Source organism: Pseudophryne corroboree, chromosome 12 (genome assembly GCF_028390025.1).
Source record: "Pseudophryne corroboree isolate aPseCor3 chromosome 12, aPseCor3.hap2, whole genome shotgun sequence".
Classification (NCBI taxonomy): domain Eukaryota; kingdom Metazoa; phylum Chordata; class Amphibia; order Anura; family Myobatrachidae; genus Pseudophryne; species Pseudophryne corroboree.
In genome coordinates this window covers 127,881,204-127,904,777 of record NC_086455.1, presented here as the reverse complement: position 1 = coordinate 127,904,777, position 23,574 = coordinate 127,881,204, and the positions used below count along the sequence as shown (strand labels likewise).

At 44.7% G+C, this 23,574-nt stretch overlaps 1 protein-coding gene across 1 annotated transcript in view; it reads right to left on the bottom strand.

Annotated features, from left to right (window-relative positions):
- The window catches only part of GALNT16 (polypeptide N-acetylgalactosaminyltransferase 16), a 195,349-nt gene that overhangs the window by 66,462 nt on the left and 105,313 nt on the right, over nucleotides 1-23,574 (bottom strand). Inside the window, exons 5-9 of the mRNA XM_063948010.1 lie at nucleotides 20,035-20,100; nucleotides 16,963-17,084; nucleotides 16,680-16,767; nucleotides 16,458-16,542; nucleotides 12,811-12,914 (exon numbers count right to left, since the gene is read on the bottom strand). Of these exons, the coding sequence (XP_063804080.1) occupies nucleotides 12,811-12,914; nucleotides 16,458-16,542; nucleotides 16,680-16,767; nucleotides 16,963-17,084; nucleotides 20,035-20,100 (465 nt within the window). The remainder of the gene's footprint in view (nucleotides 1-12,810; nucleotides 12,915-16,457; nucleotides 16,543-16,679; nucleotides 16,768-16,962; nucleotides 17,085-20,034; nucleotides 20,101-23,574) is intronic.

Here is a 23,574-nt window from a genome sequence, read left to right as displayed (position 1 = left end):
GACATGGTACTTGCTGAAACAAGTCCCTTCTTAGCGGCAGAGGCCATAAGTCCTCTGTGAGCATCTCTTGAAGTTCCGGGTACCAAGTCCTTCTTGGCCAATCCGGAGCCATGAGTATAGTTCTTACTCCTCTACGTCTTATAATTCTCAGTACCTTAGGTATGAAAAGCAGAGGATGGAACACATACACCGACTGGTACACCCACGGTGTTACCAGAACGTCCACAGCTATTGCCTGAGGGTCTCTTAACCTGGCGCAATACCTGTCCCGTTTTTTGTTCAGACGGGACGCCATCATGTCCACCTTTGGTAATTCCCAACGGTTTACAATCATGTGGAAAACTTCCCCATGAAGTTCCCACTCTGCCGGGTGGAGGTCGTGCCTACTGAGGAAGTCTGCTTCCCAGTTTCCATTCCCGGAATGAAACACTGCTGACAGTGCTATCACATGATTTTCCGCCCAGCGAAAAGTCCTTGCAGTTTTTGCCACTGCCCTCCTGCTTCTTGTGCCGCCCTGTCTATTTACGTGGGCGACTGCCGTGATGTTTTATCCCACTGGATCAATACCGGCTGACCTTGAAGCAGAGGTCTTGCTAAGCGTAGAGCATTATAAATTTACCCTTAGCTATATTTATGTGGAGAAAAGTCTCCAGACTTGATCACACTCCCTGGAAATTTTTTCCTTGTGTGACTGCTCCCCAGCCTCTCGGGCTGGCCTCCGTGGTCACCAACATCCAAAACTGAATGCCGAATCTGCGGCCCTCTAGAAGATGAGCACTCTGTAACCACCACAGGAGAGACACCCTTGTCCTTGGATATAGGGTTATCCGCTGATGCATCTGAAGATGCGATCCGGACCATTTGTCCAGCAGATCCCACTGAAAAGTTCTTGCATGTAATCTGCCGACTGGAATTGCTTCGAAGGAAGTCACCATTTTTTTACCATGGCCCTTGTGCAATGATGCACTGATTTTAGGAGGTTCCTGACTAGCTCGGATAACTCCCTGGCTTTCTCTTCCGGGAGAAACACCTTTTTCTGGACTGTGTCCAGAATCATCCCTAAGCACAGGAGACTTGTTGTCGGGATCAGCTGCGAATTTGGAATATTTAGAATCCACCCCTGCTGTTGTAACAGTATCCGAGATAGTGCTACTCCGACCTCCAACTGTTCCCTGGACTTTGCCCTTATCAGGAGATCGTCCAAGTAAGGGATAATTAAGACGCCTTTTCTTCGAAGAAGAACCATCATTTCGGCCATTACCTTGGTAAAGACCCGGGGTGCCGTGGACAATCCAAACGGCAGCGTCTGAAACTGATAGTGACAGTTCTGTACCACGAACCTGAGGTACCCTTAGTGATAAGGGCAAATTTGGGACATGGAGGTAAGCATCCCTGATGTCTCGGGACACCATATAGTCCCCTTCTTCCCGGTTCGTTATCACTGCTCTGAGTGACTCCATCTTGATTTGAACCTTTGTAAGTGTTCAAATTTTTTTAGATTTAGAATAGGTCTCACCTAGCCTTCTGGCTTCAGTACCACAATATAGTGTGGAATAATACCCCTTTTCTTGTTGTAGGAGGGGTAATTTAATTATCACCTGCTGGGAATACAGCTCGTGAATTGTTTCCCATACTGCCTCCTTGTCGGAGGGAGACCTTGGTAAAGCAGACTTCAGGAGCCTGCGCAGGGGAAACGTCTCGACATTCCAATCTGTACCCCTGGGATACTACTTGTAGGATCCAGGGGTCCTGTACGGTCTCAGCGTCCTGCTGAGAGCTTGTCAGAAGCGGTGGAACGCTTCTGTTCCTGGGAATGGGCTGCCTGCTGCAGTCTTCTTCCCTTTCCTCTATCCCTGGGCAGATATGACTCTTATAGGGACGAAAGGACTGAAGCTGAAAAGACGGTGTCTTTTTCTGCAGAGATGTGACTTAGGGTAAAAACGGTGGATTTTCCAGCAGTTGCCGTGGTCACCAGGTCCGATGGACCGACCCCAAATAACTCCTCTTCCTTTATACGGCAATACACCTTTGTGCCGTTTGGAATCTGCATCACCTGACCACTGTCGTGTCCATAAACATCTTCTGGCAGATATGGACATCGCACTTACTCTTGATGCCAGAGTGCAAATATCCCTCTGTGCATCTCGCATATATAGAAATGCATCCTTTAAATGCTCTATAGTCAATAAAATACTGTCCCTGTCAAGGGTATCAATATTTTTAGTCAGGGAATCCGACCAAGCCACCCCAGCTCTGCACATCCAGGCTGAGGCGATCGCTGGTCGCAGTATAACACCAGTATGTGTGTATATACTTTTTATGATATTTTCCAGCCTCCTGTCAGCTGGCTCCTTGAGGACGGCCCTATCTATAGACGGTACCGCCACTTGTTCTGATAAGCGTGTGAGCGCCTTATCCACCCTAAGGGGTGTTTCCCAACGCGCCCTAACTTCTGGCGGGAAAGGGTATACCGCCCATATTTTCTATCGGGGGGAACCCACGCATCATCACACACTTCATTTAATTTATCCGATTCAGGAAAAACTACGGTAGTTTTTTCACATCCCACATAATACCCTCTTTTGTGGTACTTGTAGTATCAGAAATATGTAACACCTCCTTCATTGCCCTTAACGTGTGGCCCTAATAAGGAATACGTTTGTTTATTCACCGTCGACACTGGATTCAGTGTCCCTGTCTGTGTCTGTGTCGACCGACTAAAGTAAACGGGCGTTTTAAAACCCCTGACGGTGTTTTTGAGACGTCTGGACCGGTACTAATTGTTTGTCGGCCGTCTCATGTCGTCAACCGACCTTGCCGCGTGTTGACATTATCACGTAATTCCCTAAATAAGCCATCCATTCCGGTGTCGACTCCCTAGAGAGTGACATCACCATTACAGGCAATTTCTCCGCCTCCTCACCAACATCGTCCTCATACATGTCGACACACACGTACCGACACACAGCACACACACAGGGAATGCTCTGATAGAGGACAGGACCTACTAGCCCTTTGGAGAGACAGAGGGAGAGTTTGCCAGCACACACCAAAAACGCTATAATTATATAGGGACAACCTTATATAAGTGTTTTCCCTTATAGCATCTTTTTTATATATTTCTAACGCCAAATTAGTGCCCCCCCTCTCTGTTTTAACCCTGTTTCTGTAGTGCAGTGCAGGGGAGAGCCTGGGAGCCTTCCCTCCAGCCTTTCTGTGAGGGAAAATGGCGCTGTGTGCTGAGGAGATAGGCCCCGCCCCTTTTTCGGCGGCCTCGTCTCCCGCTCTTAACGGATTCTGGCAGGGGTTAAATATCTCCATATAGCCCCCGGAGGCTATATGTGAGGTATTTTTAGCCAAAAATAGGTTTTCATTGCCTCCCAGGGCGCCCCCCTCCCAGCGCCCTGCACCCTCAGTGACTGCCGTGTGAAGTGTGCTGAGAGGAAATGGCGCACAGCTGCAGTGCTGTGCGCTACCTTAAGAAGACTGAGGAGTCTTCATGCCGCCGATTCTGGACCTTCTTCTTGTTTCAGCATCTGCAAGGGGGGCGGCGGCGAGGCTCCGGTGACCATCCAGGCTGTACCTGTGATCGTCCCTCTGGAGCTGATGTCCAGTAGCCAAAGAAGCCAATCCATCCTGCACGCAGGTGAGTTCACTTCTTCTCCCCTAAGTCCCTCGTTGCAGTGATCCTGTTGCCAGCAGGACTCACTGTAAAATAAAAAACCTAAGCTAAACTTTTCTAAGCAGCTCTTTAGGAGAGCCACCTAGATTGCACCCTTCTCGGCCGGGCACAAAAATCTAACTGAGGCTTGGAGGAGGGTCATAGGGGGAGGAGCCAGTGCACACCACCTGATCCTAAAGCTTTACTTTTTGTGCCCTGTCTCCTGCGGAGCCGCTATTCCCCATGGTCCTTTCAGGAACCCCAGCATCCACTAGGACGATAGAGAAAGGCATTATCTATTGCATATTTGTCCACCGGATTGCAAAGGGTCTAGGTGGGTTGCATGATATCACATCACAGCAATGATGAACCATGGTCAGAAAGAAGGGAAAGTGAAGAAAGAGAAAATATGTGGAGGATATGTGCGGACTGTACAGTGGGGATATAATCGGATAGGAAAGCTTATGAAGGTTGAGTGAGCAGTTCTGGAATGTGATAAGCTTGCCTGAAGAGGTGAGTTTTCAGGGAATGTTTGAAGGTTTGGAGACTAAGGGAGAGTCTTATTGTGCGTAGTAGGGCATTCCACAGAGTGGGTGCAGCCCAAAGGAAGTCCTGCAATCGTGCATGGGAGCAAGTAATGAGTGTGGATGAGAGACGTAGATCTTGTGAAGATCGGAGAGGTCGGGTTGGGAGTTATTTTGAGATGAGCGAAGAGAAGTACATTGGTGTAGTGTGGTTAATGGCCTTATGTGTGAGTAAAAGTACTCTATACTGAATACGGTAGAATACAGGTAACCAATGGAGGGACTGACAGAGTGGATCTGCAGACGATGAACAGGTGTTGCCAGGTGTTTCACGTTCTGGGTGTCATGCTTGTTGCCAGGGGTTTCACAAGCTGTGTGTCATGCTCGTTGCCAGGGGTATCATGCTCTGGGATGCTCGTTGCCAAGGGGAATGCTCATTGCCAAGAGGGTGTATAAAGAATAACTGTGTCATTCCGTGAAACTCTGCCCCCCGAGCATAGAGTACTAGGGAGGAGGGAGAGCAGAATAGAAACAAAGTGCCACGGCGGACGCCCCATGTTGTCGTACGGCTTTTCCACCGCAAAGAACGGTGCTGCTTTTGTCTGTGGGGAGATCAAACTCTAGGCTTGCCTCTCTGACATGGGGGCATACAATAGCCTCATAGTTGCTGGAGGTGTGGGACTTTGCTGCTTTAAAAAAATGGGCACTATCACACAAATCACTTACAAGGTAAAAACAGATTGGTTTTGCCTTGTAAAGGATTGCTGCTTTAAAAAAAATGGGCACACTCGCACAATGGGGGGGTCATTCAGAAATTTAGCACAGCTACGATCATTCACACTGACATGCGGGGGGACGCCCAGTACAGGGCTAGTCCGCCCCGCATGTCAGTGCCGCCCCCACAGAAGTGCAAAGGCATCGCACAGTGGCGATGCCTTTGCACTTCAAGAGTAGCTCCCGACCAGCGCAGCTTTAGCGTGCTGGCAGATAGCTACTCATCGCTCCGCGGCCCGCAGCGGCTGCATGGGATGTCACGCAGCCGCTGCGGCCCACCCCCCCCCAACGGTCCGGGCATGCCTGCGCTGGCCGGACCGCACCCCCTAAACGGCGGCTTAACACCGCCGTCCAGCCCCCTCCCGCCCAGCGACCGCCTCTGCCTCAGAGGCGATCGCTAGGCAACGACGGCTGGCATGTGCCGGCGCGCTGCGGCGCCGGTGCATGCGCAGTTCCTACCCGATCGCTGCGATAAACTGCAGCGAGCGATCGGATCGAAATGACCCCCAAAGTCCGGCACCTCCAGCAACTTGGAGGCTATTACATTTAGCCCATGGTGTGATAAAACTAGAAAGATACACAAAACAGGTTTTCCCCAGCATGGTGTGATATAAGCAGGAGGTCAGGGAAACCAACATTGTACAATCTAATATGACCACACCTCAAACCTGAATTGTGGGCAGCCACACCCACTAGTCAACCATGAATTGCCCATGTAGCAATTGCCAGGACAGTGTGTAACTGGCATCAAGAATCATCTTACAATAATACACATCAGAGTAACATCTACTTAGCTATAACCTAAGATATCTGTTATTGAAGAGTATACCACCAGGACCTGCTAAGGAAGGGGTCTACGGGGTAAGCCAGTGCTAGTCGGCCAGCGTTGAGGTGAGCAGGGTGTGAGAGTACAGTAGCACAATTGCTAGAATAATTGTATACTTATTGCAATCTCAATAACAGGCTTGTGATGCAGTGCATGCCGTCTTATGAAAGACATAAAAAATATTAGTTATTAAAGAAACAGATAATGCCACTAAAATGAACTGCATGGAGCTGTACGTTAACTTACACAGACAACATAATTACAATTTTCATATTAAAATGGATCAAGACGCAAGGAGTTTAAGGTAAACATAGGGGGTTATTCAGAGTTGTTAGCAAACCAAAAAAGTTATCAATTGGACAAAACCATGATGCAATGCAGGTGAGACAAATGTAATATGTGCAGAGAGAGTTAGATTTGGGTGGGTTATTTTGTTTCCGTGCAGGGTAAATACTGGCTGCTTTATTTTTACACTGCAATTTAGATTTCAGTTTGAACACACTCCATCCAAATATAACTCTCTCTGCACATGTTATATCTGCCCCCCCCCCCCCCCCCCCCCTCTCCTGCCTGCAGTGCAAGGTGGTTTTGGCCAATTGCTAACAACTCTAAATAAAGCCTATAGTCCTAGATGATCTGAACTAGAGAGGACGGGCCCCAGTTTAGTGCACCTGCTGTACGGCTGGTGGTTATGCCCCTTAATCACTGAGCAAAGAAAGTTCTGTCATAGAAAGCCCGGCCTTAGAGACTGTACAGAACTCAGCCCGGGGGTAAATTTACTAAGATGGGAGTTCTATTTCAGATGGGATGTTGCCCATAGTAACCAATCAGATCCTACTTCTCATTTATCTAGCACCTTCTAGAAGATAATACCTGGTATCTGATTGGTTGCTATGGGCAACAACCCATCTGAAATAGAACTCCCATCTTCGTAAATTTACCCCCTGGTGTCATTTATTGTGAACACTGAAAGTGCTGAAAATATCAAAAATCCTATTGCTCTTTAGAGAAAAGAAAATGGCACGTACAGAAAAATTTAAGGTCACTGACTCACTGGTGCAGATGCATTCAGTGGGTGCCGTACAAAATAAATGCACTGAGACTCTCAAGCACATCTTCCAATAAAAAAAAGAGAAATGGAACGTCATACAAAAGGCAGCATGTGCTTAAGAAATGGATGCTGACAATGTGTTGGTGATGACCTGTAGAAGTGCAAAATAAAGGATTACTGGCATATTGTTGTCAGACACAATGGATGCATACAGTGTCAGGAAGGATAAATGTAGAGAAATTACAGAGAGGACATTGGGGTGAATAGAGATCTGATTGTAGATGTGCTAAATTTAGCCCATCTACGATCAGTTTCTCAGACATGCGGGGGGACGTCCAGCACAGGGCTAGTCGTCCCCGCATGTCTGGCTCTGTCACCCCCCCCCCCCACCCCACAAACACACTGGTGCAACAGCATCGCACGGCAGCAGCAATGTTTTTGCACCCAGAGAGTAGCTCCCTGCCTGCGCAGCTTCTCCCATCCCCCTCCAAGTCACTAAAATGTGCCTTATTGAATGCACGCTCTGTTTTTAACAAATTAACATCCATCCATGACCTCTTTATCTCTCACAACTTTAATCTGCTGGCTATAACAGAAACATGGCTCACACAATCAGACACGGCCTCCCCTGCAGCACTGTCACACGGTGGTAGGGAGGCCAATCCCAGGATCGGGATCGGCGGGATCCCGGGATTTAGGCCCAAAAATGCCGGGATTTGAATCCCGGGATTGGAGCCTCCAATCCCGGGATTCACGGGATTGCATTGCGCATGTGCAACGCAGCAGCGAGGGAGGGTTGGTGTAACTAACACTTACTATTAGGCGGGCGGCAGTATTAGGCGGGCGGCAGCCATGTACACAGACCGCGGCGGCATTTCAAATGTAGCGCCGGCCGCCAGCCAATCACAGCTGGTGGACCGGCGGCCAATCAGGGAAGCGGCCGCAGCGGCTCCTGATTGGCTGCCGGACTGCCCGTTCTGACTGGCTGACGGCTAGCACTACAATTTGAAAGTCCTCCGGCGCGCTTTGCGCGTCTTGTCCATGGCTGCCGCCTGCCACCCGCCGCCCGTCTAATAGTAAGTGTAGTTTTTCTGACACCAACCCTCCCTCACTGTGGTGCTCGCTTCAGCCTCCCTCCCGCTCTGCTTCCTACACCCTCCAGCGCTGCTCCCTAGTCCCTACACTACACCCACCCTCCAGCGCTGCTCCCTAGTCCCTACACTACACCCACCCTCCAGCGCTGCTCCCTAGTCCCTACACTACACCCACCAGCGCTGCTCCCTAGTCCCTACACTACACCCACCAGCGCTGCTCCCTAGTCCCTACACTACACCCACCCTCCAGCGCTGCTCCCTACAGCCTCCGTGCTCCCTACACTCTTTTCCACTGCCCTCCACTCCCACTCTCCCTGCTCCCTACTGCAATCCCGGGAATCCCGGGATTGAGCGTTTTTCAATTCCGAATCCCGGGATAGAAAAAAACGGCCCGGGATTGGCCTCCCTACACGGTGGTTTTTACTTCACACATACATCCAGGCCTAATAGTAAAGGTGGTGGGGTTGGAATCTTACTGTCCCAATTTTTCACATACACAGTTCTACCTCAGGTTCCATCACTCGCATTCACATCATTTGAAGTTCACTCTATCAGGATTTTCACGCCCTTCTCTCTGCGTGTTGCAGCTATCTATCGCCCTCCTGGGCAACCCAAACAACAATTTCTAGAAGATTTCTCTGCCTGGCTCCCACACTTCTTATCCTCTGACATCTCCACCATCATTTTGGGCGATTTCAGTATAGCTCTTGACAGTCCACAATCTGTTCATGTCTCCAAACTCCTCTCTCTAACCACCTCTCTTGGCCTCACCCAATGGTCGGACTCCTCTACTCACCAGGAGGGCCACTGCCTTGATCTTGTGTCATCCAGGCTCTGCTCAGTTTCTGAATTCATTAACACTCTTTTCCATCGCTCTGATCACAACCTGATTAGCTTGCGAGCAGGGCCTTCCTACCTCTATGTCTGTCTGTTTTTGCTCAGTTTTGTTCTATAACTGTTGTTCTAATTGTAAAGCGCAACTGAATATGCTGCGCTATATAAGAAACTGCTAATAAATAATAACAGCCGCCGCGTCCCTGGTTGCAGCGGCTGCATGTGATGTCATGCAGCTGCCGCGGCCCGCCCTGGCAACAGTTTGGACACGCCTGCGTTGTCCGGACTGTGCCCTGCCAGCGGCGTTCTAATGCTGTTGGAATGCTCCCTCCTGCCCCGCTACCGCCTCTGCCTGTCAATCAGGCAGAGGCGATCGCAGCCCTGAGATGCTGTTAGCTTCTCACTGAGCTTCGAGGGGTGCGCATGCGCACTCGGCAACGGGCTTCAGACTGTGATCGCTCCATTCTGAATTAGGCCCTTTGATTGTTTTAGGGTCAGAGCTACTCATGTGGAAAGTACAGACTTTATATTGCATTGCTATAACCAAACTGCAGCACTTGCCAAGCTACAAAAACCTTGCTCCAGGCATAGTACAATCATATCCCACAGTAATACTGGAAGACTATGGTATATTTCATCAGCTGATTACAGACAATAGCCAACAATATGCACCACAATATTTCTGTGATTTCACAATAACTAAATTAAATACACAATCTCTAGGTCACGCTCATGAACGTTCTCATAAAGTGCATGGGAATGGGACAAGATTAGGATGGCCAATCCCTGGATCGGCGGGATCGCGGGATCTAGGCCAAAAATCGTCCAGGATTCAATCCTGGGATTGGAAATTCGGGATCAGGCGGTCCTTTGTTTTGTTTTTTAATGCCGGGCAGCGTTTAGCGTCCTGAGGAGGCTCAGACGCTGCCCGGCTCCGACTGCGCAGCGTGAAGTCAGAGGTCACACTGTGCAGCAGCCACCCGCCGCACAGACCTCACCGAATCAGAGGAAGTTACCCAGCCGATCTCCCAGGTGCGGTGCAGGGCGGGGGAGGGGGGGGGGGAGGAGACGGTGACACAAGAAACCAACTAATCCTGTGTATCCCAGAAATCCCGGGATTGGCCACCCTAGACAAGATCCTTGCTAGAATTTTACCTAATGAATTGCTAATGGGCATGATGTTACATGCAGGGTTTATTATGCTGTGACTACAGGTACGGTGCCGTGACTTTTAAACAAAAAAAAAAAGCCTATTTTACAAAAAAAACTGTGTTTTTATTCAAAATGGTTAATGCCAGTGGCGTGCCCAGTGCCAGTACTTATCCATGTGTATTTCTCTGAAAAATGCTTTTGCATTTTTCATTTTGTATTACTATTCAGATTTATTTCAGTAATAAGTTGGACTAATGCTCAACATTAACTTGTTATTCTTATTTTTAAATTTCATCTGCAGTATCTCTTAGTGTACTTTGTATCATTTAATATATTCAGTCTATCAACATATATTCAGATGTAATGGGAATAAGCAGTAAAATAAAATGGTTTTATTCTAAGATGTAAAATAAATCATATCAAAGCCTAATAACTTTGGATTGTTAATGTTAGAAAGCATTAAAACTTGGTTGATTAAAATTTGTAATACATAGAAATGTTTCATAGTATTAATATAATAAACAGGATTATTTTATTTTTTTCATTAAAGCATTAATGCAAAAAAAAAAGTTTTAACCCCAAAAAATGTTTAAAACATAAATAGGTAAAAAATAAGTTTGTTTTACAACCCTTGTTACATGTCATATGTTATTATTTACTTTATGGTTATCTTCATTAGGCACAATAAGGTATACACAATGCTGTACAAGAGGCAACATAAACACAATAATGTACACAGCCTAAATACTATGCACAACAGTGAACAACCCAAAACATAAATACAAGTATTGCAATTAAACTACAGAAAAGGAGTGTGCAGTAGACAAAGTCTGCAAGCATTGGTGAGTTTCAGGTGAAAGGTTCTAAATGATCTTGCACCCATCGTATGGGCGAGGATACAGGATCAGTGTCGCTGAAGGGCAGAAAGAGACAAAAGATATAGAAGCACTGATGGCAACAATACTGCATGGATAGGAACAAGCGGAAGTGGAATCCATTCCTAGAGCTTAAATTCTAAATGAGAGGGGAGATAAATGTTTGAAAGGTAAATTGGGAAGGGGGGAATGTGGATAGGAGGAGAGAGTGATAGGAGAGATAGGAGAAGGGTAGGTGAAAAGGTATGTATTCAGGGAACATTTAAAGCTAGAGAGACTGAAAGAAAGTTGGACTTGGTGAGGGAGAGTGTTCCAGAGGAATGGGAGATAGGGTACAAATCTTGCAGTCGGGCATGGGACAATATGAACAGAGCAGAGGCGTGGTGGCAGTTGGAGCAGTAGTGGTGAGGGACTGTGTAATGAGACAAGGTTAGAGAGGAGTGATTAAGGGATTTATAAGGAATTTAGAAAAGTTTGAACTGAAGTCTGAGTGGGATAGGCAGCCTGTGTATAAGGCTGCAGAAGGGGGATCCAGATGCCATGTAGATAGAGGGGAAATGAAATAATTAGCAGCATTTAGGATAGATTGGAGAGGGGAGGGGCAGCATGATGTATGTAGAACAGATGGGTAAATGTAGCTACCAGCAACAGCGAAATGGAGAACAGAAACACTCCGATCTTAGAAACATACAGTAGAATTTGATGGCAAATAAGAACCACTTGGCCCATCTAGTCTGCCCTATACACATATACATGCATACACTATCATACTAGGATTAATATTTTTTGTTGGGATATTTTTGGAATGTGGGTGAAAACCGGAGTACCCAGCGGAAACCCACGCAAGCACGGAGAGAATATACAAATTCCACATGATGGGAAAAATTATCAACATCAAAGATATAGTCTAGTTTTGTTTAAGTATGTAACTAACTTGTGTTCCTACGGTATACCTATCTGTGTAACTTTACTTGCCCCCCACACACACACCTGTGCTGATTCTGATTCTGGGTATTTACCATGAGGCAGCGCAAGCTGACAATTATATTGCTATCAGGAATCTGAAAACTATTTACAAGCAGACTTTTCAAAGCCTGAAAATAACAAGTTTACAATATTCTAAAATAGCACACAAAATAAAAACAGAACATACGCTATATTTCAAAGGAGGGAGACGTAATATATTTGAATGCAGCTCGTTATCATTATGGGTTGGTGCCAAGTTTGCTCCTACAAAAGCTTTTGGAGCCAGTGAACTATACTGTAGATTGGTATTTGAGTCTCCAGAGCTCCATTGTATAAAAAAACAACAACAAAAAAACCCAACACATTAAGAGCCAATTTGTTTGCATGTTTGTGTGGATGTTGAAGAAAAAGCACTGAGGCAATGCAAAGAAAATAAAAGTGGTGTGACAGGCTGCAGTCTGATCAAATGCACAATACAACCAGAAGACTCCAAAATAATAATGTGTACATAATCAGTATATTAAAACTAGGACACACTAATTCAAAATGGTATATGGATGATCCATATTTAAAGCTCCATTACCACCTGGGTGATAATGCAGCTTTAACCTCCAATGGATATAATTAGCGGAATTACATCACAGTCTATTACAGATGACTCTTGCTCAGAACCCAGAACATGTTGGTTGTGTGGTTTCTTAATGTAACAAAACAACTCAAGTCAGGATAAAAATAAGTCCGTTATGTCACTTTATTAGAAGGCTGACTTCAGCAGTGATAAGTTTCCGCCTACACCACCATCACTGTCATAGACACCCGGCTGCACAAACTCACTTTTGCTGCCAAGCAACTTCACACCTACTCTTTCCTAAATCTCTTTTCCCTCAATTAACGTATAGAGCTGGAGAAGAATGGTTCATGGATACAGATTTCATATTTACACCGAGAAGTTAACAGTCTCTCACACAAGAAGAGTGCACAGTGACTATCTTGGTTGTTGACGTTTAAATACGTACACAAGACTTTTATTCACCCCCCAGATTTTACACTCACCAAAGTTCTCTCCTCCCCAGATGTCCATCTGAGTATCATACTTTCCCAACTGGTTGAACCATGACTTGTCAATCACAAAGATGCCTCCAGCGATTACAGGAGTCCTAAAAGCAATAAATGTGTACACTAAGCCACTGCATTTAAACATCATCCATAGACACGAAAAAAGCAGCCATCACTAGCAAGATCAGTGAGCCCGCCACACACTTCCTACAGTGTACTATAACAGAAAAGGATACAATTATTATTTATAGACACGGGCCCCTGAGTCCAGAGCGGGCCCCCACAGCACACGCTGCACCCATTTTCTAAATACTCAGCCCTCCGGAGTCCCGCGCCGACATCCACAGCGGTGTTAAAACTCCATGAAAATGGCGCAGCGGCCATTTTCACGGAGTTTTGCGCATGCGCAGTACAAAAATCACTGGAAAAATGCCCGCTGCGCCATTTTCCTGGAGATCTGCGCATGTGCAGTAGTGTTTGAGCACTCTAGTGCTCAGACTCTCAGTGCTGCCGGCAGAGAGGAGGGGGCCCAAACAGAGGAGGCTGCACCCGGGCCTTCTTTAAGCGCCCCTGGCAACATGATTGAGAGTAATTGTATAATGGCAAAGGCATACCATCACAGTGGTCATCAATCAGATGATTCTGAGCTGCACTCGTTTATTTTCTAGTGGTTTATATAGTAAAAAAGTAAAAAGCTTTACATAACGTCACCAAGGACTTTTGGCAATAATTACAAAGTTCCTCAGAACATTACAAAACATTCTAGCAAACATCATAAATTTCTGTATATCAGAAAGTTCTCATGAGTCTCTTTGTAGCTTGTGGTTGTTCCTCAAGGTTGTGCGGCTGAAACATCCACCTCTAATTACTGGAGCTTGTTGGCATTGACACTTATCTGCCTCATATCTGCTATAAGCTGCTTAAGGTTTAAAACACATATTTTTCTTATATTTGATTTGCAAGCATCTAATTAAACCCTTACAATAGCTTCAGCAGAGTTGGTTTAGAACAGGCCTGGCCAACCTGTGGCTCTCTAGCTGTTGTGAAACTACAAGTCCCAGTATGCTCTGCCATAGTTTTGCCATTAAGGAATGCTTAAACTGTGCCAGGGCATGTTGGGATGTGTAGTTCCGCAACAGCTGGAGAGCCACAGATTGGCCAGGCCTGGTTTAGAAGGTGCAGAGGGCTCACTTCACCAGTCATCTTTGGAGGGATGCATACCTCACCCCTATTATTATTATTACCATCATCATCATCATCATCCCTCCTCCTCCTCCTCCTCCATTTATATGGTGCCACAAGGGATCCGCAGCGCCCAAATTACAGAGTACATTAACAAATAATCAAAACAGGAAAACAGCGACTTACAGTTGAAGACCATATAGGACAAGTACAGGGTAAACAAACATAGCTACATCAGCAGACTACGCAGAAATAAGTATCAGGGTGGCAGAAAACCACGGGAAAACCACGTCTAAGATGGTTTAAGTAAGAGAAGGATAAGCACATGGGGGAAGAGGCACTTTTGGCTCTGGCAGGTATCACCAGAGGGGGGTGTTTGAGTACCTCTACCCCTTACCGAGCACCTACAAAGATTGGGGTACTCTCATTTGAAAGGAAACCCTCTTTTAAACTTTGTGCCCCCATGGATATTATTACCTTATTTTTAATTTACTTAAATATGCTAAACCACTTACAGGGAACTGTATATAAGAGGACGTGGAGAAGTTGCCCATAGAAACCAAAAAGCTTCTAACTATCATTTTATAACAATAATTTAATAAATGCTAGCTAGATGCTGACTGGTAACTGTGAGCAACTACCACTCTTTAGAAGGTTAGATAGATGTGTTGGTAAGACTATGGCCAATGATAGTAATGCTGTCAGAGCCCTTTCTATATATATAGGTGTTGCAAAAAATAAAAATAAAAAAACTCCTCATTTTGGCCTGTAATTGGACACTTTGCTCTTTAATAATTATTTAATAAAATGTCCCAAGTTTTGTACTGCTGAATCATCATGAAGTCTTCCTTTGGCCTCCTATCTAATTTTTATAATGCCACTGCCCATTTCTCTGTCTATGGGACCAGCGGGGAGATTTATTGAACATTGGAGAAAGATAAAGTACCAACTAATTAGCTCATTACAGGCTGTGCTAGATAAATACAGTTAAGGTGGGAAAGATATATCTGCAGATCAATTGATCGGCAGATATATCTATGGACGGATCGGGCAGTGTGCTGTGTGTGATCCGTCGGGGACTGACGTCATGAACTGGGCGGGCGTGTACACACACCCGCTCAGTTCAGCTGTCAATCACCGCCGGCTACCGCAGCATGTGTACGGGCGGTCGGCCGACCGCCAGTACACACACAGCGACGCGCCAATATATCAGTAGATATATTGCCCGACGGCTGTGCTGCGGCTGTGTTGCTCTGTGAACGACGGAGTTCACAGACATATCGGCCGTACACACTGGCTGACGGACCCGCGATATATCGTCCGTTCAAGCGAACGGCCGATATATCGGCCAGTGTGTACCTACCTTTAGAAGCTGACTTGTTAATACTTTAGCTCACTCCAAGATTTGATCAATATCCCTCCAGACGAGGTTTGGAGATATGGGAGGTGCTCAGGGCCCTTTAAAGAAAAAGGGTCCCTTGCAGTTGCACTGTACTTTGTTTACCCCCTGAAGCTGATTGAGGACAATAATATTATTACAAGATTAACTTAATAATGGAAGATATCTGGAGTCCGTTTTTATCAATTACTGAAAATTATTCGAAATCTTGAAATCCACTTGTGTTTAAACCATGTATATAGTAGTGGTGATTCTAGCACCCTGCACCTACTCAGTGAGGGGGGCATATATTAATTTTGAAGGGCAAAATTTTAAATGTGATATATTGCTACACCTACAGTAGATGTAGAGATACATCACCTCTAAAATTTTGCCCATCAAAATTATAATATGCCCTCCCCACTGTTTAGGCGCTGGGTCTAGAATTAACACTATGGGGGGAATTTAATAAATTTTTCTGGTGGTAAAAATGTGACTTAACCGCAATATTACATTTATTTATTTAATTTTTTCAAGTTTTTTTTTATCCAATTAGATCCCGTTATTACTGCCCGAAAAAAAAAAAAAATTTTCAGGCAAAAAGACATAGAATCCATGATAGGTTCTCGCAGCCAAAAAGGTCCCTGATAAGTGCTGACGTTGGGCTACCTTTGGGGCTAATTAAATAGCCTCTTGGGATCAATTAGCCCGCAACTGAATTCTCCCCTATATAGTATTCCAATCTACTCTTCTGGAATTTTGGACTCCCGAGAGAGTAAACCAGTTCCATTAATCCCCAGTGAAGTGGCTATATGACAAGATTAGCAGAGAGTTGCGCCATTGTGCCCACACCCCCTGCTACCCTGGCACAAAAATGGAGGCTTGCGCAGAAATACAACGCAGAAAAACAGGACAGTGTGCCATCACCACCATTACTGTTGCAATATCTCAACTTGGGTATTAAACATTATCGCAAATCATAACCTGTCAATTATACTAGAAAATGTAAAACGGAGACAAATGGATGACATAATGTTGACTTACCCCCCTGCCAGATGAGGACTGGAAGGGGAGCATATTTTACCTTATTGAGGATGTCGGATCAGTGCGAGACATCTTTTGTTCTATAGGAATCTGTTCCCACTTAAAATGAAGGCTCCAGTCAAAACCTAATTAAATAAGTGGGGGGGAAAAAGAACACTAAACTTTACCCATGTTTTCTACATTGAATTCAATCTACTGGAGGATATATTTTTTTTGTAACGAGTATTCTACAAATTTAGATCTTTTTAAAATCACTACTCACCACCTCTGAGATCCGCAGAAGCTGCCAGATAAGCGAAGTTATCCAGACTGATGACATCAATAATTGGGCTGACAACACGGGTGTGATCCTACATGAACATGAAATTAAAAAATATGTAGGCTAGGGCTGTCCACTCGTTAAGGAATGACTCATAAGCGCAGAGCACAAACACTTAGACTGCTGCCTCCATGGTTACTCTCCATAATTCAACCACTACAAGACTGACCGCCTGTAACTGAAGGTAATGTATCTGCACATGGAAAAGCTCAGGAATGAGGCTTACCTCTTTGACCCTCTGGAGAAGAGGCTGGAGCCACTCATTGTTGACCTCACAGTGACTATCCAAAAAAGTGAGAATTCCAGCAGCAGCAACTTCAGCACCACGGACGCGGGATCGAATAAGTCCTAACAGCCAAAATAATATAGCACAGAAAGCAGGTTATGTGACCGATCATCTCTGGCTGATTTACAGAAGGGTAGAGAGGCCTTTTTTTTTTTTTTTTTACATAATTGAGTAGGTGTTTTCATTTTCCCTTAAAAAACACAAACACACACACACACACACACACACACACACACACACACACACACACACACACACACGTAAACATATAGGGGTACTGTAAAAGTAAAAGTGGAGGTGTCAGAATTTGAAAAAAAATGTCATTGATGGAAGCACTGTACAGTTTTGCATCACATTTAAAAAAAAAAAAAGTTTATATAGTGTATACATTTTTTTTTTAACTAGGAAAATAAATATTTTTATACTGTAGCTGGTCTCTTTAGACAAGAAAATTATCTGTCTTATTGTGGTGTACTCCTGCAGAGCAGGACACACTTTGTGTGAAACATTCATGCATAAAATGTGTCAGATAAAAACAACGCATTGTACACAGCTTGTAGAGCTTGAAGAACCTGAGGATACAAATCTGTAAGGGCAGCATATAGTATGTGCTAGTTTTATGCCAGGAAAAATAAACATTATCATGAATGTGTGTCAGGTTGACACAAGGAGAAAACTGTAATATATGGGTCTGGTTTACACCAGGAGATGTGGCTTGACAGTGTTAGTACTAAAAGCTAAAGTTACAGTACCCATTTCATGTATAAAGTCAGTCTGTATCTGGATTGTGCTAATAAATGCTAAGTTGCAGTTACCATGTAAAAGACAATTAGTAGTCATTCCCACAGCCACACATGTTCTCACTGTATACCCCCTCACAAATATTGTGTCTTCCTAGTCGATTGAACCTTCACAGTACATTCACACAGAAACATTGCCCCCACAAAGTACATTCACACAGAAACATTGCCCCCACAAAGTACGTTCACACAGAAACATTGCCCCCACAAAGTACATTCACACAGAAACATTGCCCCCACAAAGTACATTCACACAGAAACATTGCCCCCACAAAGTACATTCACACAGAAACATTGCCCCCACAAAGTACATTCACACAGAAACATTGCCCCCAAAGTACATTCACACAGAAACATTGCCCCCACAAAGTACATTCACACAGAAACATTGCCCACACAGAGTACATTCACATTGCCCCCACAAAGTACATTCACACAGACACATTGCCCCCCACAGAGTACATTCACACAGAAACACTGCCCCCAAAGTACATTCACACAGAAACATTTCCCCCCCCACAGAGTACATTCACACAGAAACACTGCCCCCAAAGTACATTCACACAGAAACATTGCCCCCCACAGAGTACATTCACACAGAAACACAGCCCCCAAAGTACATTCACACAGAGACATTGCCCCCCACAGAGTACATTCACACAGAAACACTGCCCCCCAAAGTACATTCACACAGAAACATTGCCCCTACAAAGTACATTCACACAGAAACATTGCCCCCCACAGAGTACATTCACACAGAAACACTGCCCCCCAAAGTACATTCACACAGAAACATTGCCCCTACAAAGTACATTCACACAGAAACATTGCCCCCCACAGAGTACATTCACACAGAAACATTGCCCCTACAAAGTACATTCACACAGAAACATTGCCCCTACAAAGTACATTCACACAGAAACATTGCCCCCACAGAGTACATTCACATTGCCCCCACCAAGTATATTCACACAGAAACATTACCCCCTTATACTTCATTCAGGGAAACGTTACCCTCCCACAGTACATCAACAGAGAAACTGCCTCCCTCATAAGTGGAAAAAAAGAACTGCCACTCTAGATAGCCCATTCTGAAACATAGCTCTGGCATGACCTCAAAATAACACATGAAAAACACTTTGTGCCATGGCATAACCCAAAATAATTTTATTTATTTTTAACTTCCCCCTTGATGCTGGACATGCCCACTATCTGGAAAGTCTTGGGGGGGGGGGGGAGGGTGCTGCTGCTATGGCTCATGGCTAGACCTTACACCTCTGGTGCTGCCCATGTGGGGCCACTAGTACAAATTTTTCCAGGGCCGCTTTTTGTTCCCAATCCGCCCCTGCAATGATATAACTCCTTTAGCACTTGCTACAGGGGTTATGTCCTCCTTTCAGTATTTCATAAACAGTGCTTACCGCTGTCTGTCACTGTACCGTTTACACCATCTACAGATGGCGATAGTGAGACGGTCCCGAGCAACACCTCATCCCTTTAACTCTGGACACATAATCATTACACAGATTCTGTGGCTGGCTGACCTCAAGACTCCATTTCACCTGGTTTTAATCAGCCACAGAAGCTGTGTAATTATTGTGTCCAGAATTAAAGGGATGAGGTGGTAACCCGAGGTTGGGGGAAGAAGCAGGTGCTCGTTCACAGTGTAGGAGGAGCCTGCGGGCAGCCCAACAGCATGCCCCCATAGTGACACAAAGCTCCACCCCTTTCACTTAGGCTCCGCCATCTTCACGGTCCAAAAAAGTCCTGCTTGACTGACCACTAATGTTGGGAGGTAAGTACACAGACTGTCTGTGGCATCTAAGTTCTGCAGACACAATACATAAGCAATTCCCACACTGCTTCATTTCCACTTGCACAGAATGCATTGTAACTACTCACACTCTCACAGCATAGCGGCTCAATGCTTATTCAAACGCTGCAGGAATTCAAAGATTTGCCTTGGTATGGAATCATCACTACAGAATATGGAGCAGTCATGGGCTCACAATTGTTTTGGTCTGTGACCATTACTCTGGGGAAGATGTACTAAGCTTTGGAGAGAGATAAATGACCAGCCAATCTAACTGCCATGTTACAAGATGTTTTTGAAAGTATAGTTAGGAGCTGATTGGTTGGTACTGTATCACTCCCAGGCTTGGTTCATCTGCCCCTCTATGAGGCACATATCTCAATGTTATACATATCACACCTTCTCTACGGTTGTTTCTCAAGCATTTAACCTTTGGAATTTTGGTGAGGAGCTGACAGTCATCGGCTGTAGAAAGAAGAGAGAAACAAAAACATGTAATTGGCACATTGCAATTATGATTCACCTCAAAGAGAGAGAGCTCCCAAGAGCCTTTCTATAGGAAGAATCTGCTTTCACTTATCTATTAATCAGACTGACAGCACTAATCCTCTCAGCTAAAGTGCACTCGTGCTCATCTGATCACACAGAAACCTTTTCACAAGCCGAGAGCCCACATCTCTCCCCATCAGGGCCACTCATGCTGAAAACGCAGTCTATTACCGCTACATCTGAAGCACAACATGCTTCAAAAGTAGCTGGAGGCTGCAAGGACACACAGTACAATTGTTCACACATTTCATTAAAGATTTTTGGCTATGTATACATATATATTATATATAAAACTGGCATTATGGGGTTGCCGAGGGGAGGGGCTTAGGGTTTAATAATATCACAAATATTTATGGAAGCAGTTACATTGAAATACAGTGGGGGAATTAATTGTATCCATGGAGCTGCATGTAAACCCATTTAATGCCTTCAATAATTTTATTCAACTACAGATGGGCATCACGTATAAGAGGTGAAGTACACACACACACACACACACACACACACACACACACACACACACACACACACACACACACACACACACACACACACACACACACTCTAACCCTTAATCCTAAAACCCTAACACTACTACCTTAACCCTCACCCTTAATCACCTTGAGTCCTATTGGAGTAATTGTGCTATATAAAATCTAAATATTATTATTAATTATTATAATAATAATAATAATAATAATAATAATAATAATCCTGACCCCAAACACTAATACTCAAATACTAATACCTAAACCCTAACACTAATTCTTTCTTAATCTGAACCCTGACCCTGATACCCTAACACTAATTTCCTAACCAAACCCCTAATCCAACTCTAATCCCTAACTCTAAGAGCCACACCATAAAAAGCGCAGACTATATGGACCAAATGGTTCTTATCTGCTGTTTCTAAAACACACAGCAGCCAGGAAAACAACACCCCAGTCCAGGGTTTTTGTGCAATCTAGCCGTGGCTAGTTTTATTGTGCAGAGAAAAAACACAAAAACATAGAAATAAATCCTAGCCCTCTGGGCACTAACTAAACAAAATAAATTCCTTCTCTGAATGGTAGTACCTAATGCCCCTACCACAAATGTAGGCAAATGCACTATACTTACAATCAGAAAATCAGTCTCTCATAACAGCCCTGACATATCTTATAACAACCTCTTACAGGTGCAGGTACTAATTAGCCTGTAGGCCTAAAAGACATTAAATGGGCCTCGTGGATGGAGCCCGCACTCTCTCTTTCCAGCCATACCCTCAGGACCCCTCAACAGGCTTTTACTAAAAGCCCAAACTCTATACAAGCCTATTTTGCAGACACAATCATTTTCCTGGGGGTTTAAATCTCATAGGTCAAAAAACCTGGGACAAACATATCTCCCATTTATCACTTTATGAGTAGTTTGATCACAATTTATATTCCGAGTGGGGTTGATCTGTATCCCAATATTTTCAAAATACACTGAAGGTGCCATACTGCTGTCACGGAAAATACAAAACCAATTGATTGGGTCACAATCCAAAATTAAGCTACATGTGCACACTTCAGAAACTAAAGAAATATCTGTTGACTAAATATAGATTTTATCAATGGACTTTATAATAAACCTGGGGTTCTTATTGCAATTCACAACTGTAAATTTCCCATAATTACCCTAAGCTGAATATGCAGGCCCGATGCATGGAGAGTCTGCTAACGCCCGATGCATGGAGAGTCTGCTAACAATTGTGAGATCAGTCCGCAGATCAAAGCGTTATATTGGCAGTTTTTTTTTTTTCCCATTATCAGTTTTTAATGAATCTTTTTCAAGTACAGTAGAGAAAGCACTGAGCAGAGGAAGCCAGGTACTGTATGTTTTGGCCAGTGCTCCCATATCATAACTACTATGGATTAGGCCAGTGATTTCCAAACTTTTTTGAATCACGGCACCCTAGAATATCAGAATTTTTTTCACGGCACCCCTAGGCCAAAAATTTCTTATTGAGAAATTTAGAAAGAAATATTACATTAAGTAGATCTCGCTTATATGTCATCCTTAGGGTCAGTTGTGTGGTGAGGGACAAGATTTGCTTCTGTTTGGCCACATATTTTATGACTGGCAGCCACCAGCATTGGTTTTGCCTATTATATTGACCATGAATAATTTGAATTGGTCCTGGACCACCAACCCAGGGCACCCCCTGCAAGTGTCCCGAGGCACCCCAGGGAGCCACGGCACACAGTTTGGGAACCTCTGGATTAGGCTATGGTTTCACTTTTAGATGGAGATGCTGGGGTTTTCCCATTGTTGGGCTCTTGCTGCCCCTGTTGTTACTGAATATCTCTGAACTTTGGTGAAATTAGAATCAGGACATTGGGGTGTAGCTGCTGCACACTGCGGGTCCAGTTCAGAGTCGGATGCAGTACCATCCGCATGCGTGTCTTATGCCGGTCGCACGTCTAGGACTCTATGCAAATACCACTACAGGCCCTGCCCTGGTATATAACCGTGCATCTGAGCAGAGGCGGATTGTCCATAGGGTTCACAGGGAAGATTCCCGGTGGGCCGACGCACCTGTGGGGCCTGTTTTGTTTGAGGACATGTGGTCCTTTTTATAGACATAATGAATAAGATGCTAAATAATTTGCATATATGAAAATCACTTTGCCACTTAGCCTGTGATTGCAGATGATCTAGTGTATGCTCTGTCTGCCTGCTTGGCTGATATATAAGATTGAGTGAATAGTGATTTAGATACGGTTGGTGTAATAAGCAAGAACATATCTTTCTAAAGAATGATATAGTTTCCTAAATTCTGAAGGTGTATCATATAATGTGCTCATAATATTTAATTTTATTTCTTTTTAACTTCCCCCTTGATGCTGGACACGCCCACTATCTGCAAAGTCTTGGGGGTAGGGTGCTGCTGCCATGGCCCATGTCTAGACCTTACACCTCTGGTGCTGCCCATGTGGGGCCACTAGTACAAATTTTTCCAGGGCCGCTTTTTGTTCCCAATCCGCCCCTGCATCTGAGTGTGCAAGAACTGACACGGAAACTTTGTGTGGCAATCACGATTGGTGCATCTTTAGACGTCACCCTGTGGTAGGCGTAGGTTTCTGTCAGAGTATGGCCACCAATGTCAGTGACTAAGCATCTGTGTACATAACCACTTCAGCAATACACCTGCAACTCTCTCATAACACACCCATAAGTCGTCCCATCTCTGTACGCCACTGCCTAAGAGCGTCCAATAAATTTTCAATATACTTGTGTGACTGCATCTAAAATCCCTACTGTGACTCTGTACAAACACAATCGTGAATATGTAAGGTGAGTAAAAATGTAATCGCGCCATGTTTATATTGTGAGCCCTGGGAAGGGGGGATGTGATTTGGGGGG